The sequence below is a fragment of the Chiloscyllium plagiosum genome, unplaced genomic scaffold (assembly GCF_037043375.1).
Source record: "Chiloscyllium plagiosum isolate Xiang-an unplaced genomic scaffold, Cpla_swu_hap1 HiC_scaffold_53X, whole genome shotgun sequence".
NCBI classification, from domain to species: domain Eukaryota; kingdom Metazoa; phylum Chordata; class Chondrichthyes; order Orectolobiformes; family Hemiscylliidae; genus Chiloscyllium; species Chiloscyllium plagiosum.
The window spans coordinates 26,482,343-26,495,326 of NW_028270191.1; the positions used below are offsets into that span (position 1 = coordinate 26,482,343).

At 44.3% G+C, this 12,984-nt stretch overlaps 1 protein-coding gene across 3 annotated transcripts in view; it reads right to left on the minus strand.

The window, feature by feature from the left end:
- LOC122543210 (signal transducer and activator of transcription 1-like) overlaps positions 1-12,984 on the minus strand; it is a 79,483-nt gene that overhangs the window by 13,241 nt on the left and 53,258 nt on the right. For all 3 annotated transcript variants that reach the window (XM_087985472.1, XM_043681682.2, XM_043681681.2), the window contains 3 exons: positions 8,951-9,098; positions 2,521-2,660; positions 978-1,166 (listed from right to left, as the gene is read on the minus strand). In XM_087985472.1, coding sequence (XP_087841598.1) covers positions 978-1,166; positions 2,521-2,660; positions 8,951-9,098 — 477 coding nt within the window. The remainder of the gene's footprint in view (positions 1-977; positions 1,167-2,520; positions 2,661-8,950; positions 9,099-12,984) is intronic.

The following is a 12,984-nucleotide window of genomic DNA, read 5'->3' on the forward strand; positions in this document are numbered from 1 at the left end:
GGGGGGGCGGGCGAGACAGAGAGAGAGCGCGGGCGGGCGAGACACTGTGTGCGAGCGAGTGTGAGAGAGACAGAGTGAGACAGAGAGACAGAGTGAGACAGAGAGACAGAGTGAGACAGAGAGACAGAGTGAGACAGAGAGACAGAGTGAGACAGAGAGACAGAGAGTGGGAGAGTGTGTGTGAGAGCGTGAGAGAGCGTGAGAGAGCGTGAGAGAGCGAGAGAGAAAGTCCAACTGACATCCAGAGCCAAAAGAGATTGATATGATTAAGCCATAGATTAAAAGAAATCATAATTTTTGAAATTCAAAGTTTGTGCGAAGATTTGTAGCTCAGGTGCTCGTTGTTGTGGTTCTGTTCGCCAAGCTGGAAGTTTTTGTTGCAAACGTTTCGTCCCCTGGCTAGGCGACATCATCAGTGCTTGGGGGCCTCCTGCGAAGCGCTTCTGTGATGTTTTCTCCAGTGTTTATAGTGGTCTGTCCCTGCCGCTTCCGGTTGTCAGTTTCAGCTGTCCGCTGTAGTGGTTGGTATATTGGGTCCAGGTCGAAGTGTTTGTTGATGGAGTTAGAGGCATGGCATTCATCCACAAACTCCATCAACAAACACATCGACCTGGACCCAATATACCAACCACTACAGCGGACAGCTGAAACTGACAACCGGAAGCGGCAGGGACAGACCACTATAAACACCGGAGGAAACATCAAAGAAGCGCTTCGCAGGAGGCTCCCAAGCACTGATGATGTCGCCTAGCCAGGGGACGAAACGTTTGCAACAAAAACTTCCAGCTCGGCGAACAGAACCACAACAATTTTTAAAATCTTTACCAATTGAGCTTTTGATAAATAAACATCCCTTAACAGTCTTAAGGAACAAAGACAGTTATTCAAAAAGTTATATTTTGACATTCTCAATGGGCTGGAATACAGTTCTCCTTGAATGTGGCACTCAAGTTTTGTTGACCCCTGGACTGAAATACCTGCTTCAGAGTCTAAGTAATATTTTCCAAATGCCTCATCCTTGGGAATATTTGGGTACAGATACAGCAGAGGGCGTTCTGGGACATTCTCATCTGCCATCACTTTATAAAAACGAAGGATTTCCGCAAGAGGAATGTTAGCCAAGTGAGCCTTGGTGTATGGTTCCACTGATCGGATTTTGAAGTCCCCTGTAAGAGCAAGAAACAAACCATTATCAAGCAAAGCCAAAAATACATTTCAAAATTGTCAGAAGAATCCCTTTAACCTACCCCTGAAAGCAAATAACAGTTATCGCAACAATCTTGCTGAAACCAGTTCGGTTTCGAAATCTGGAGTCCAGAAATAGATCCTTACACAATTTACCAATAGTAAATTCTGAGGCACTCTTGTTGCAGGATATATAGCTGTGCCAAATACTCATTTTAAACAGGAACAATAGGACTTCCAGGGAGAAGTGTTAAGATTCGAATCATTAACTCGGTTTGGCTCTCCACAGATGCTGTCAGACCCAAGTATTTTTAACATCTTCAACTTTTATTTCAGAAATCCAGCATCCACAGTATCTTGTTTTTACAAAAGGACTATAGTCAAACTTACATTTTGAAATTATATTATAGCAGCAAAAGTACAAACAGTTTTGCAGTCTTAGAAAGAACAAAGAATACAGTGTGACGTGCCCTCCTTTTAACTACAGCAAAGATGGAGGGAGGAGAAAGAGCTTTGTGGCACCAAAGTGGGTCTCAGGAAGAAACAGAGGAAGAGGAAACGCTGGAGCAGCAGAGACCAGAGTATCATTAGGCAAGTAATGCAGGAAGAGGCTCCCCAGCTATTAGAGAAGTGTTTCACAAATTAAAACTAAGGTCATCCAATTCAATATAAACCAATGCTAAGCTCTTGTGGGATTTACAGAAGCAGCAATAAACGCTGCAGCACTATAGGCCCAAGCAGGTCGTGCAGATCCCTAAACACTCTCATATATTTATGCAGCATCAGAATGTGTGATATTAAAAGATACAGAAAGTTCACTCAAGGTAATGTTGATCCTTTTTTTTAAAAAGCAAAAATAATTCCTGAGACATGTCCAAGCACCATTACCACAGCGATCAATTTTCATGGGAAAGCTCTCTATTAGAAGGGTGAACAGATGTGTGTGTTGTGGTTTATTTCCACACCCAATGTCAGAATTCTATGCACAGAGTTTACTTGTGTTCCCCTTATACGAGAAGGTTTGGCTGCCATCAAAAAAGAATGTTATGCTGGGATTCAAATCAGAAACTAGGAAAGGGGCTTGTGCTTTGACATTGACTGGAAATGTAAATTGATTAAATTGGTCTACGTAAGCCCTAAGCAGCTAAACTGGCTTATTTTAAAATTTAAACAAAAGACCTTCCAGTTCATTTGAAGAAATGAATCCACTTAAACAAAAGCAGAAGTAAAATGACAATGATAGAAGAACAACCCCATCCCCATCCTACTTAGTAGACAAGAGAGATTGGCCGATTTACTGCCCCAAACTTCAGGGTTTCCCCATTTATTATTTACCATTTGATAAATGTTCCACCCATGAGAAAGTAATGCCACCATCCTTGCAGCTCTCACTGAAGCGAAGCAGAAAAGTCCCAGTTGGCTTCCTTTTCAACAAACTGCGTTCTCTCTTCTTGCTCAAAAATCCAATAATGTTCCTAGAGATCAAGATTACATAAAGCAACAACAACCACTTTAAAACACATTTTTTCCTAGTTTTAAATAAATTTACAAATTACCCTACATGAATTGCTCAGTCAATATAATATAGGCTGTTGTCCACTGAAGATTTGGAATTCTAGACTAATATGTGTGACTTAACCCAGGCAATAACATGGTGGCACAGTAGGAAGGACTGCACTCTCAAGCTCTACGTTTTTGACAGCTCATACTCTCTTTCAGTTAGACTGGTAGAACTTCCCAAACTGAAAACACCCGCCCAATTCCACTTCACCAAGCAGCTCGGAATATTATGCAAGTCAGGATAGCCTTCCCAGCCAAATGTACATTTTCGCAAGAGGAGTACTCCAGTCAAGACAGAACAGGACTGAAACACATTTCCTCACGTTATGATTCTAATCAAATATTAAGCTCCCAATCATCTTATTCCATGTTTGCCATTGGCAAATGCTGGTTCAGAGGGCAGACTGAGTGTAACATCAAATTCCAGTAAAACTGGGCAGCACAGTGGTTAGCACTGCTGCCTCACAGCGCCAGAGACCCGGGTTCAATTCCCACCTCAGGCAACTGTGTGTGTGGAGTTTGCACATTTTCCCAGTGTTGTGTGGGTTTCCTCCGGGTGCTCCTGTTTCCTCCCACAGTCCAAAAATGTGCAGGTTAGGTGAACTGGCCACGCTAAATTGCCCATAGTGTTAGGTGAAGGGGCAGATGTAGGGGAATGCTAGGTGTGTTGCTCTTCGGAGGGTCAGTGTGGACTTGTTGGGCCGAAGGGCCTGTTTCCACACTGTAAGTACTCTAAAGTAAAGTAATCTAATAAAAAAACTCACTTCTAAGAGGTATACACAAAAGCTTCTCTCCTATTTTTCTTCACTAATCTACAGAACCCTCTGTTTTAGGGAATAACATCCTCCCTACAACAACATGGGCAAGATGTTAAAACTACAGCTTTGTGTAAATTGTTTCCTCAACATCAGGCTGGTTGAACCAGACTTGTCAGATGTTCAACTTCAAGTAGTTCTAACTCTCAACATTAGCACAACTGAACTAAATGTTACATTGAAGGGAGGCACTAAGTATCTGTTGCATCAAATATAAAACCACAATATATACACATCTCCAGTGATGAGAAAGTACTGATTGGACAAGGTCAGCCAGGTGGACCTCATAGAATGAGTTCCCTGATTGGGGCTGTTAATATGGTCCAATCAAGGAGCCCTGGCTGACAGATATAAATAAGAGTGTCAACAATAAATAAATAATAAATAAATAAATAGGAGTGTCAGGGGTTCTATTCACGCTAGGAGCTGGCCAGGTCAGGGTCATTTACTATGCACGTGTAAATGAAGGATGACTTGGTAATGGGAAACCGGCCCTCATGGAGTTATTTCAGTGTGGAGTCACATTGCTATGGGTGTGGAGTCACATGTAGGCAAAACCAGGTAAGGATGCCAGTTTCCATCCTTAAAAGGACATTAGTGAACCAGGTGAGTTTTTCTGACAATTGACAACAATGTCATGGTCATTAGATTCTTAATTCAAGACTTCTTTTTGTTGAATTCAAAAACCACCATCCGCCATGGTAGGACTCAAATTAACAGTCTCTAGATCAACAGTCGAGCGATAATACCACTATGCCATCATGTACTCAATGGTTTGTACCAATATGCGAGACTGCCATTTGGGGTGTCATCAGCCTGTGCCATTTTCCAGCAGACCACAGAGAACCTTCTACAAGGTCTACCCCAGGTCGCCATTTATCTGAATATTTGCTAATAACTGGGAAGTCAGGCAGCATCCAAGGAGCAGGAGAATCGACATTTCGGGCATGAGCCCTTCTTCAGGAATGAGAAAAGTGTGCCAAGCAGGCCAAGATAAAAGGTATGGAGGAGGGACTTGGGGGAGGGGTGTTGGAAATGCGATAGGTGGAAGGAGGTTAAGGTGAGGGTGATAGGCCAGAGTGGGGGTGGGGGCGGAGAGGTCAGGAAGAAGATTGCAGGTTAGGAAGGTGGTGCTGAGTTCGAGGGTTGGGACTGAGACAAGGTGAGGGGAGGGGAAATGAGGAAACTGGAGAAATCTGAGTTCATCCCTTGTGGTTGGAGAGTTCCCAGGCAGAAGATGAGGCGCTCTTCCTCCAACCGTCGTGTTGCTATGGTCTGGCGAGGGAGGAGTCCAAGGACCTGCATGTCCTTGGTGGAGTAGGAGGGGGAGTTGAAGTGTTGAGTCACGGGATGGTTGGGTTGGTTGGTTGGTTGGTCCGGGTGTCCCAGAGGTGTTCTCTGAAACGTTCCTCAAGTAGGTGACCTGTCTCCCCAATATAGAGGAGGCCACATCGGGTGCAGCGGATGCAGTAAATGGTGTGTGTGGAGGTGCAGGTGAATTTGTGGTGGATATCGAAGGATCCCTTGGGGCCTTGGAGGGAAGTAAAGGGGGGGGAAAAAGGTGTGGGCGCAAGTTTTGCATTTCTTGCGGTTGCAGGGGAAGGTGCCGGGAGTGGAGGTTGGGTTGGTGGGGGGTGTGGACCTGACGAGGGAGTCACGGAGAGAGTGGTCTTTTCAGAACGCTGATAGGGGAGGGGAGGGAAATATATCCCTGGTGGTGGGGTCCGTTTGGAAGTGGCGGAAATGACTGAGGATGATACGATGTATATGGAGGTTGGTGGGTGGTAGGTGAGGACCAGTGGGGTTCTGTCCTGGTGGCGATTGGAGGGGCAGGGCTCAAGGGCGGAGGAGCGGGAAGTGGAGGAGATGTGGTGGAGAGCATCGTCGCCCAGTCTGGAGGGAAATTGCGGTCTTTGAAGAAGGAGGCCATCTGGGTTGTTTGGTATTGGAACTGGTCCTCCTGGGAGCAAATGTGGCGGAGACGAAGGAATTGGGAATATGGGATGGCGTTTTTACAGAGGGCAGGGTGGGAGGAGGTGTATTCCAGGTAGCTGTGGGAGTCGGTCAGTTTATAGTAAATGTCCGTGTTGACTCGGTCACCCGAGATAGAAATGGAGGGGTCTAGGAAGGGGAGGGAGGAGTCTGAGACGGTCCAGGTGAATTTGAGGTTGGGGTGGAAGGTGTTAGTAAGGTGGATGAACAGTTCAACCTCCTCGTGGGAGCACGAGGCAGCGCCGAAACAGTCATCAACGTAGCGGAGGAAAAGGTGGGGTTTGGTGTCAGTGTAGCTGCGGAAGATGGAACAGTCCATCATATGCCCGAAACGTCGATTCTCCTGCTCCGCTTTTCCAGCAACACATTTTCAGCTCTGATCTCCAGCATCTGCTCACTTTCTCCTAATAACTGGGAAGACCAATAAAGTGCATTTAGAGAACTTGGACAGAATGCTTCAACATTTCCCCAAAACTGGCGTGTGCCTTGGGAGGGAAAAATGTATTCCAGGCACCCTAAGTGGGCTACAGAGTCGGCAAGAGCAGGTTACACCTATTGCAAGATAAAGTGAGGGTGATCAAAGGTGCCGTGGCTCCCACATTTGTGCGAAGCTTAGGTCTTTCCTTGGGTTGGTGAATTATTACAGAAAAATCAGACATAATCTGCCCTCCCTCCTGACACCCTTTCATTTGATATTGAAAATGGGTCAGCCTTGGAAATGGTCTCATAGCCAAGATGTAACCTTTAGGGAAGTGAAGAAGCAGCTATTGTTGTCCAAGGTGTTGGCACACAGTGATCCATGCTGACATTCAATACCTCCCCGTATGGTATAGGAGAAGTGTTGGCTCATGGCAGCCCAGTGGAGAGGAACAACCGATACCATATGCTTCCTGGACTTTGGCTGACGCTGAACAAATTTACGACCAGATCAAGAAGCAAAGTCTGGCGGTCATCTTTGGTGTGAGAAAGTTCCACCAACACCTTTATGGATGTTCATTTGTAATAGTAACGACCACAATCCCTTGCTAGGGCTACTGAAAGAGGACAGGGCAGTGCCGCCCATGGCTTCAAGTCAAATTCAGCAGTGGGCTCTTATTCAGAGCGTGTACAATTACACATTGGAACACCATCCAGGAGGTCAAGTGGCAAATGCAGATGCCTTGAGCCATTGGTGGATACCGCCACTGGAAGAGTCCATTCTGGTTTTAAACTTTCTGGACACTCTTCCGGTCACCACTGACAATATCAGAGCGTGGACACACAAAGATCCCATTCTGGGGAAACAAAAGAGCCATCACAACCAGAATTGAACCTTTCTGGACCACAATAGAGGATGGCATATTATTATGGGGAGCAAGAGTGATTGTCCTGAGCAAAGATTGCCGCTTGATATCAGCTGAACTTCACCAGGTCATCCGGGCATTTCCAAAAATGAAGATGTTGGTGAGAAGTTATATCTGGTGGCCAGAATTGGATGCAGACATGGTGGAGCAGTGCCCAGAGTACGAACAAGGACAAAAGATTACAGCCAGCAGTTCCTCCACATTCGTGGGAATGACTGGGTAAACCCTGGATGCCATTATACATCAACTATGCCAGTCCTTTCACGCACTCTATGTATTGTCATTGTGGATGCCCAGAGTGGTTGGATGGACGTGCATAGAGGTCATTCATCGAAGACAGGTACGACGATTGGAAAGTTCTGAGCATCTTTTGCAATACACAGCCTCCCAGAGGTGTTGGTCATAGACAACAAGCCATAATTTATCAGCAAGGGGTTTGAGTATTTTATAAAGTCAAATGGCATTTGACATACAAGGACAAATCCATACCATCTAATGGTTCGGTGGAAAGAGCAGTCCAAACTTTGAAGTCAGCCTTAAAGAAACAGCCTACCACTTTTCTCGATACCAAACTGTCCCAGTTCCTGTTTGATGATAGGACAACTCCTCACATAATTGGGGGGGGGAAAAGTCAGCTCCAGCAGAGTTTCTATTGGCTGAGGAGGCGGGCATCAGGAATGCCAATGCCAGACACAAGACTCCCCTAACCGAGAGGTCATTTAATTCAGGGGATGAAGTTTGGTGTCAAAACCACAGAATGGCCCTGCATTGGTATGAAGCATGGTCGACACGAGGTGACCTCCCATATGATGTACAAAGTTCAGGTAGGAGAGGCGATCCTGAACAAGCATGGACCATATGAAAGATGCAACCTCACAAATTAAGCAGGAGCAAAACAGCCATCAGATCATCTGGTATGACTGTCAGAACCTGTTGGTTCACCCCCCATGCCTAGCATTCAAGAAACCTCAGAGGACAAGATGAACATGGCAGATGTCACAGCCTCAACATTGTTACTACCTGGAGAAGAGGTGCAAGAGGTGGATTATGGGCTGGTGTGTGCCACAAGTATCCAAGACGTGGAGGTGCCGGTGTTGGACTGGGGTGGACAAAGTTTTTTTTTAAAAAAATCACACGACACCAGGTTATAGTCCAACAGTTTTATTTGGAAATATAGGCTTTCAGAGGTCTGAAATGTTGCACTTCCAAATAAACCTGTTGGACTATAGCCAGTATCCATGGCAGAGTCAGAGGAACCAGATCTGGTGTGAAAACGCCCTAGGACAAGCCATACGATAAACAACAGGCCTATATTCCCAGACTTAGAGTGGGAAGGATGTCATGATTTGGAACAAGGCCAGCCTGGTGGACCTCAACATCTGGAGTTCCCCGATTGGGATGGTTAACCTGGTCCAAATAAGGGAGGCCTGACTGACAGATATAAACAAGAGTGTCCGCCGCAGGGAGTGGAGTGCATTATTTCCCCCTCCAACTCTATTTTGATTTAATCCCTGCCCTCCCATTCACTGTTTGATCACACAGCATTGCCCTTTGATGTGAAGGGCACAGTTTGTCACTGGTCACTTGGGTGTTTCCTTTCTTCCTGGTGGTGGAAACTGAATAAAGATTTGTACACCTTGTGTCTCTCACTGTCTCTCACACCCGCACACACAACATGGGTGCCGAGGAAAAATAAGCATTACCGCAGTTAAGCAGTAGTGTGGGGGGTAAAAAGAGAAAAAAAAGAACAGGCATCTTATTTAAAAAAAATAAACAGGAGCGTCTGAAGTTCTGTCCACTCAGAGCTGGCTGGGTCAGTATTACATACTGTGCACGTGTAAATAAAGGGTGACTTGGTGACGGGATACTGACCTCTGTGGAGTTATTTCAAAGACTATGGCAACAGTGTGCCCAACTGAACTCCCCCCCTCCCCGCGACCTCTGAACTTGACAGTTGTTTTTATAAATGCCTCAAAAGTATAAGAAAGAAAATTAATTAGCCCATTTAAGCAAATGGATGAGAGTGCAGCACACAGTGAACTACAATCACCTTACCCATCATTCCAGATATCCTCCAGGTATTTCTTAATGAGCTCTAGGACACCTTGCAACCACAGCCAAAAGGAAAAGTTCTGATTTGGTAAATTCTCCTTGGAAAACCTGGCCCATGTAATGGAACATTCTGCATAGTTCGGTTGAAACCCTAAACACAAGGAGAAGAACACAGACACAGAATTGATAACCTGCTAAATCAGAACAATATTTTGTACTTTTAACTTAAGTGTCATCAATTTTTTTTTAAAAAGTTCTACAGCATCAAAGGCAACACAGCTCATTGTGGCTGTCAGCTCTATCAAAGAGCTATTCAATTAGTCCCATGACTCTTCCTCATAGTCCCGCAATTCTTTTTTCTTTCAAAAAGTTCTCCTTTTGAAGTTTACTATTGAAATCTTCTTCCACCGCCCTTTCAGGCATTCTATTCCAGATCCTTATAACTTACTGCTCAAAAAACATCACATCGTCTCTCCCTCTGGTTCTTTGGGATCTTGAAAAGTCAACCCACTCTCACGTGGTCAGACTCTCCAGCTGTACCAGCAATCACGTTTAAATTTAAAATCAAAGCCTTAAAAATAAAATTGTAAAAAACGCAGGAAGACATTAACAGGGAAGTACTTTATATTTGATTTTATACATGACATGCTACAGGGCAGTATACCTGGTAAAAAGATATTTGTACACTAATGTCTGGACCAATCTTGGATGCTGATCAGTGAATAGCTCACATCAGGAGATAGCCATTATTTCCTTGTTGTATTAGTGCTCTTGTCAGGACGTCACCAGTGATGATCTTTACCCACAGTCCATTAGAATAGGCTTATTTGAGCAGAAATCAATTCTCCCCCACATCAAATGCTTTTCGATCAGGGATAGACTGAATATGGACATTAAGGTGTTCCCAATAAAACTACTTCCTGAAATTCCCATGACAAATATTCTGCCCCACGACCTACTCAAATCATCCTGGTCTTAACAGTTGATATGAAGTCATTGGTCTAACATTTTTAAAAGTTCTTGTGTGGGATATTAAGGGGTGTCGCTGGCAACAGCTACATTTTTTGCCCATCCCTAAATAGCTCTTAAACTAAATAGCTTGCTACTGCCATTTTAGAGGACAGATAAGAGTAAGCCACATTACTGTGGATCTGTAGTCACACATAGGCTAAATGAAGTAAAAGTGACCGATACCCTTCCCTAAAGCACATTAGCGAATCAGGCTTTTTCCCCCCCTCTGGTTGTCATCAGACTAACTTTTAATCCCAGATTTAAAAAAATACATTGAATTCAAACTTCACCAGCTGCCATAGTGGGATTTAAACTCACACGCCCAGAACATTGGTCTAGGCCCTGGATAACTCATCCAGTCACATTACACTATGCCACTGCCACCACAGAAGATATAAAATCCTCAAATCTAGCATTTAAAATTGCTTCATAGCCCTTTCCATCTCATTGACTTATTTCCACAACATTATAACTCTTTCCCTCTACTTCAAAGCTTTGTGCCTCAACTCTGGCCTCTTGTTCATTTCCTTCCCTTCACCCCACCATCTCCTTTGACCAAGCCACTGGTCACCCACCTCAATATTTTCTTTTCTTCGTCTTGGTAATTCAAAAAACAAAGTGGATGTACCTCAAAAGCACAGTGGGACATTTAAACCAGTTGAAAAAAAAAAGCACAACCAGCACTTTAAAAATGCTAATAGGAAGATTGGTTAATAAACTGAAGTGAAACAAGGTTACTGAGGTGGGCGGAGGTGGCATCAAAAAGAGGAACCGACATTTTAAAAATTATTTCTCAGGATGTGAAGATTGCAAGTGAAGTCTGACACAGTTAGCATTCTTTTTGAAAGCTGCTCAATACACTTTACACTTTATTATCCCCAGGAAAACGGGGAAAGAAGGGGTGGTGTGGCACTGAGAGTTAAGGACAGTATTACGGTTGCAGAAAGGCCGTTTGAGGACTCCTTGACTGCGGTAGTATGGGCTGAGATGAGAAACAGGAAAGGAGAGGTTACCCTGTTGGGAGTTTTCTATAGGCCTCCGAATAGTTCCAGCGATGTAGAGGATCGGATAGCAAAGATGATCCTTGATAGGAGCGTGACTGACAGGGTAGTTGTTATGGGGGACTTTAACTTTCCAAATATTGACTGGGAGTACTATAGTTCAAGTACTTTAGATGGGTCAGTTTTTGTCCAATATGTGCAGGAGGGTTTCCTGATACAGTATGTAGACAAGTCAACAAAGGGTGAGGCCACATTAGATTTGGTACTGGGTAATGAACCTAGTGAGGTGTTAGATTTGGAGGTAGGTGTGCACTTTGGTGATAGTGACCACATTTTAGTTTTGTTTACTTTAGCAATGGAAAGGGATGGGTACATAACACAGGGCAAGAGTTATAGCTGGTGGAAAGGCAATTACAATGAGATTAAGCAAGATTTAGGATGCATAGGATGGAGAAGGAAACTGCAAGGGATGGGCACAATAGAAATGTGGAGCTTATTCAAGGAACATCTACTGTGGACCCTTGATAAGTATGTACTGGTCAGGCAGGGAGGAAGTTGTTGAGCAAGGGAGCCATGGTTAACGGAAGAAGTTGAATCTCTTTTCAAGAGGAAGGAGGCAGCTTATGTTACAATGAGATGTGAAGGCTCAGTTAGGGCACTGGAGAGTTACAAGTTAGCCAGGAAAGACCTAAGAGAGAGCTGAGAAGAGCCAGGAGGGGATATGAGAAATCATTGGCAGATAGAATCAAGGAAAACCCGAAGGCTTTCTATAGTTATATCAGGAATAAAAGAATGACTAGAGTAAGATTAAGGCCAATCAAGGATAGTACTGGGAAGTTGTCCATGGAGTCAGAGGGGATAGGGGAAGTGCTAAATGCATACCCTTAGTCAGTATTCACACTAGAAAAAGACAATGTGGTCGAGGAGAATACTGAGATATTGGCTACTAGACTAGATGGATTCAGGTTCACAAGGAGGTGGTGTCAGCAATTATGGAAAGTGTGAAAGTAGATAAGTCCCTTGGGCCAGATGGGATTTATTCTAGGATTCTCTGGGATGTCAGGGAGGAGATTGCAGAGTCTTTAGCTTTGTTCTTTATGTCATCATTGTCTACATGAATAGTGCAGAGACTGGAGGATAGCAAATGTTGTCCCTTTGTTGAAGAAGGGGAGTAGAGACAACCCTGGAAATTACAGACCTGTGAGCCTTACTTCAGTTGTGGGTAAAGTGTTGGAAAGGATTATAAGAGATAGGATTTATCATCATCTAGAGTGGAATAAGTTGATTAGGGATAGTCAACACAGTTTTGCGAAGGGTAGATCGTGTCTCACAAACCTTATTGAGTTCTTTGAGATGGTGACCAAACAGGTGGATGAGGGTAAAGCGGTTGATGTGGCGTATATGGATTTCAGTAAGGCATATGATAAGGTTCCCACGGTAGGCTATTGAACAAAATACAGAGGCATGGGATTGAGGGTGATTTAGTGATTTGGATCAGAAATTGGCTAGCTGAAAGATGACAGAGGGTGGTGGTTGATGGGAAACGTTCATCCTGGAGTGCAGTTACTAGTGTGGTACTGCAAGGATCTGTTTTGGGTCCACTATTGTTTGGCATTTATATAAATGAGCTAGACGAGGGCACAGAAGGACAGGTTAGTAAATTTGCAAACTCTACAACTCTCTCAGGTTGGTAGAGTTGTGGATAGCGACGAAGGATGTTGTAGGATACAGAGAGACATAGATAGGTTGCAGATATGGGCTGAGAGGTAGCAAATGGAGTTTAATGCAGAAAAGAGAGAGGTGATTCACTTTGGAAGGAGTAACAGGAATTCAGAGTACTGAGCTAATGGTAAGGTTCTTGGTAGTGTAGATGAGCAGAGATCTCGGTGTCCAGGTGCATAGATCCTTGAAAGTTGCCACCCAGGTTGATAAGGTTGTTAAGAAAGCATACAGTGTGTTAGCCTTTATCGATAGAGGGATTGAGTTCCGCAACCATGAGATCATACTGCAGCTGTACAAAACTCT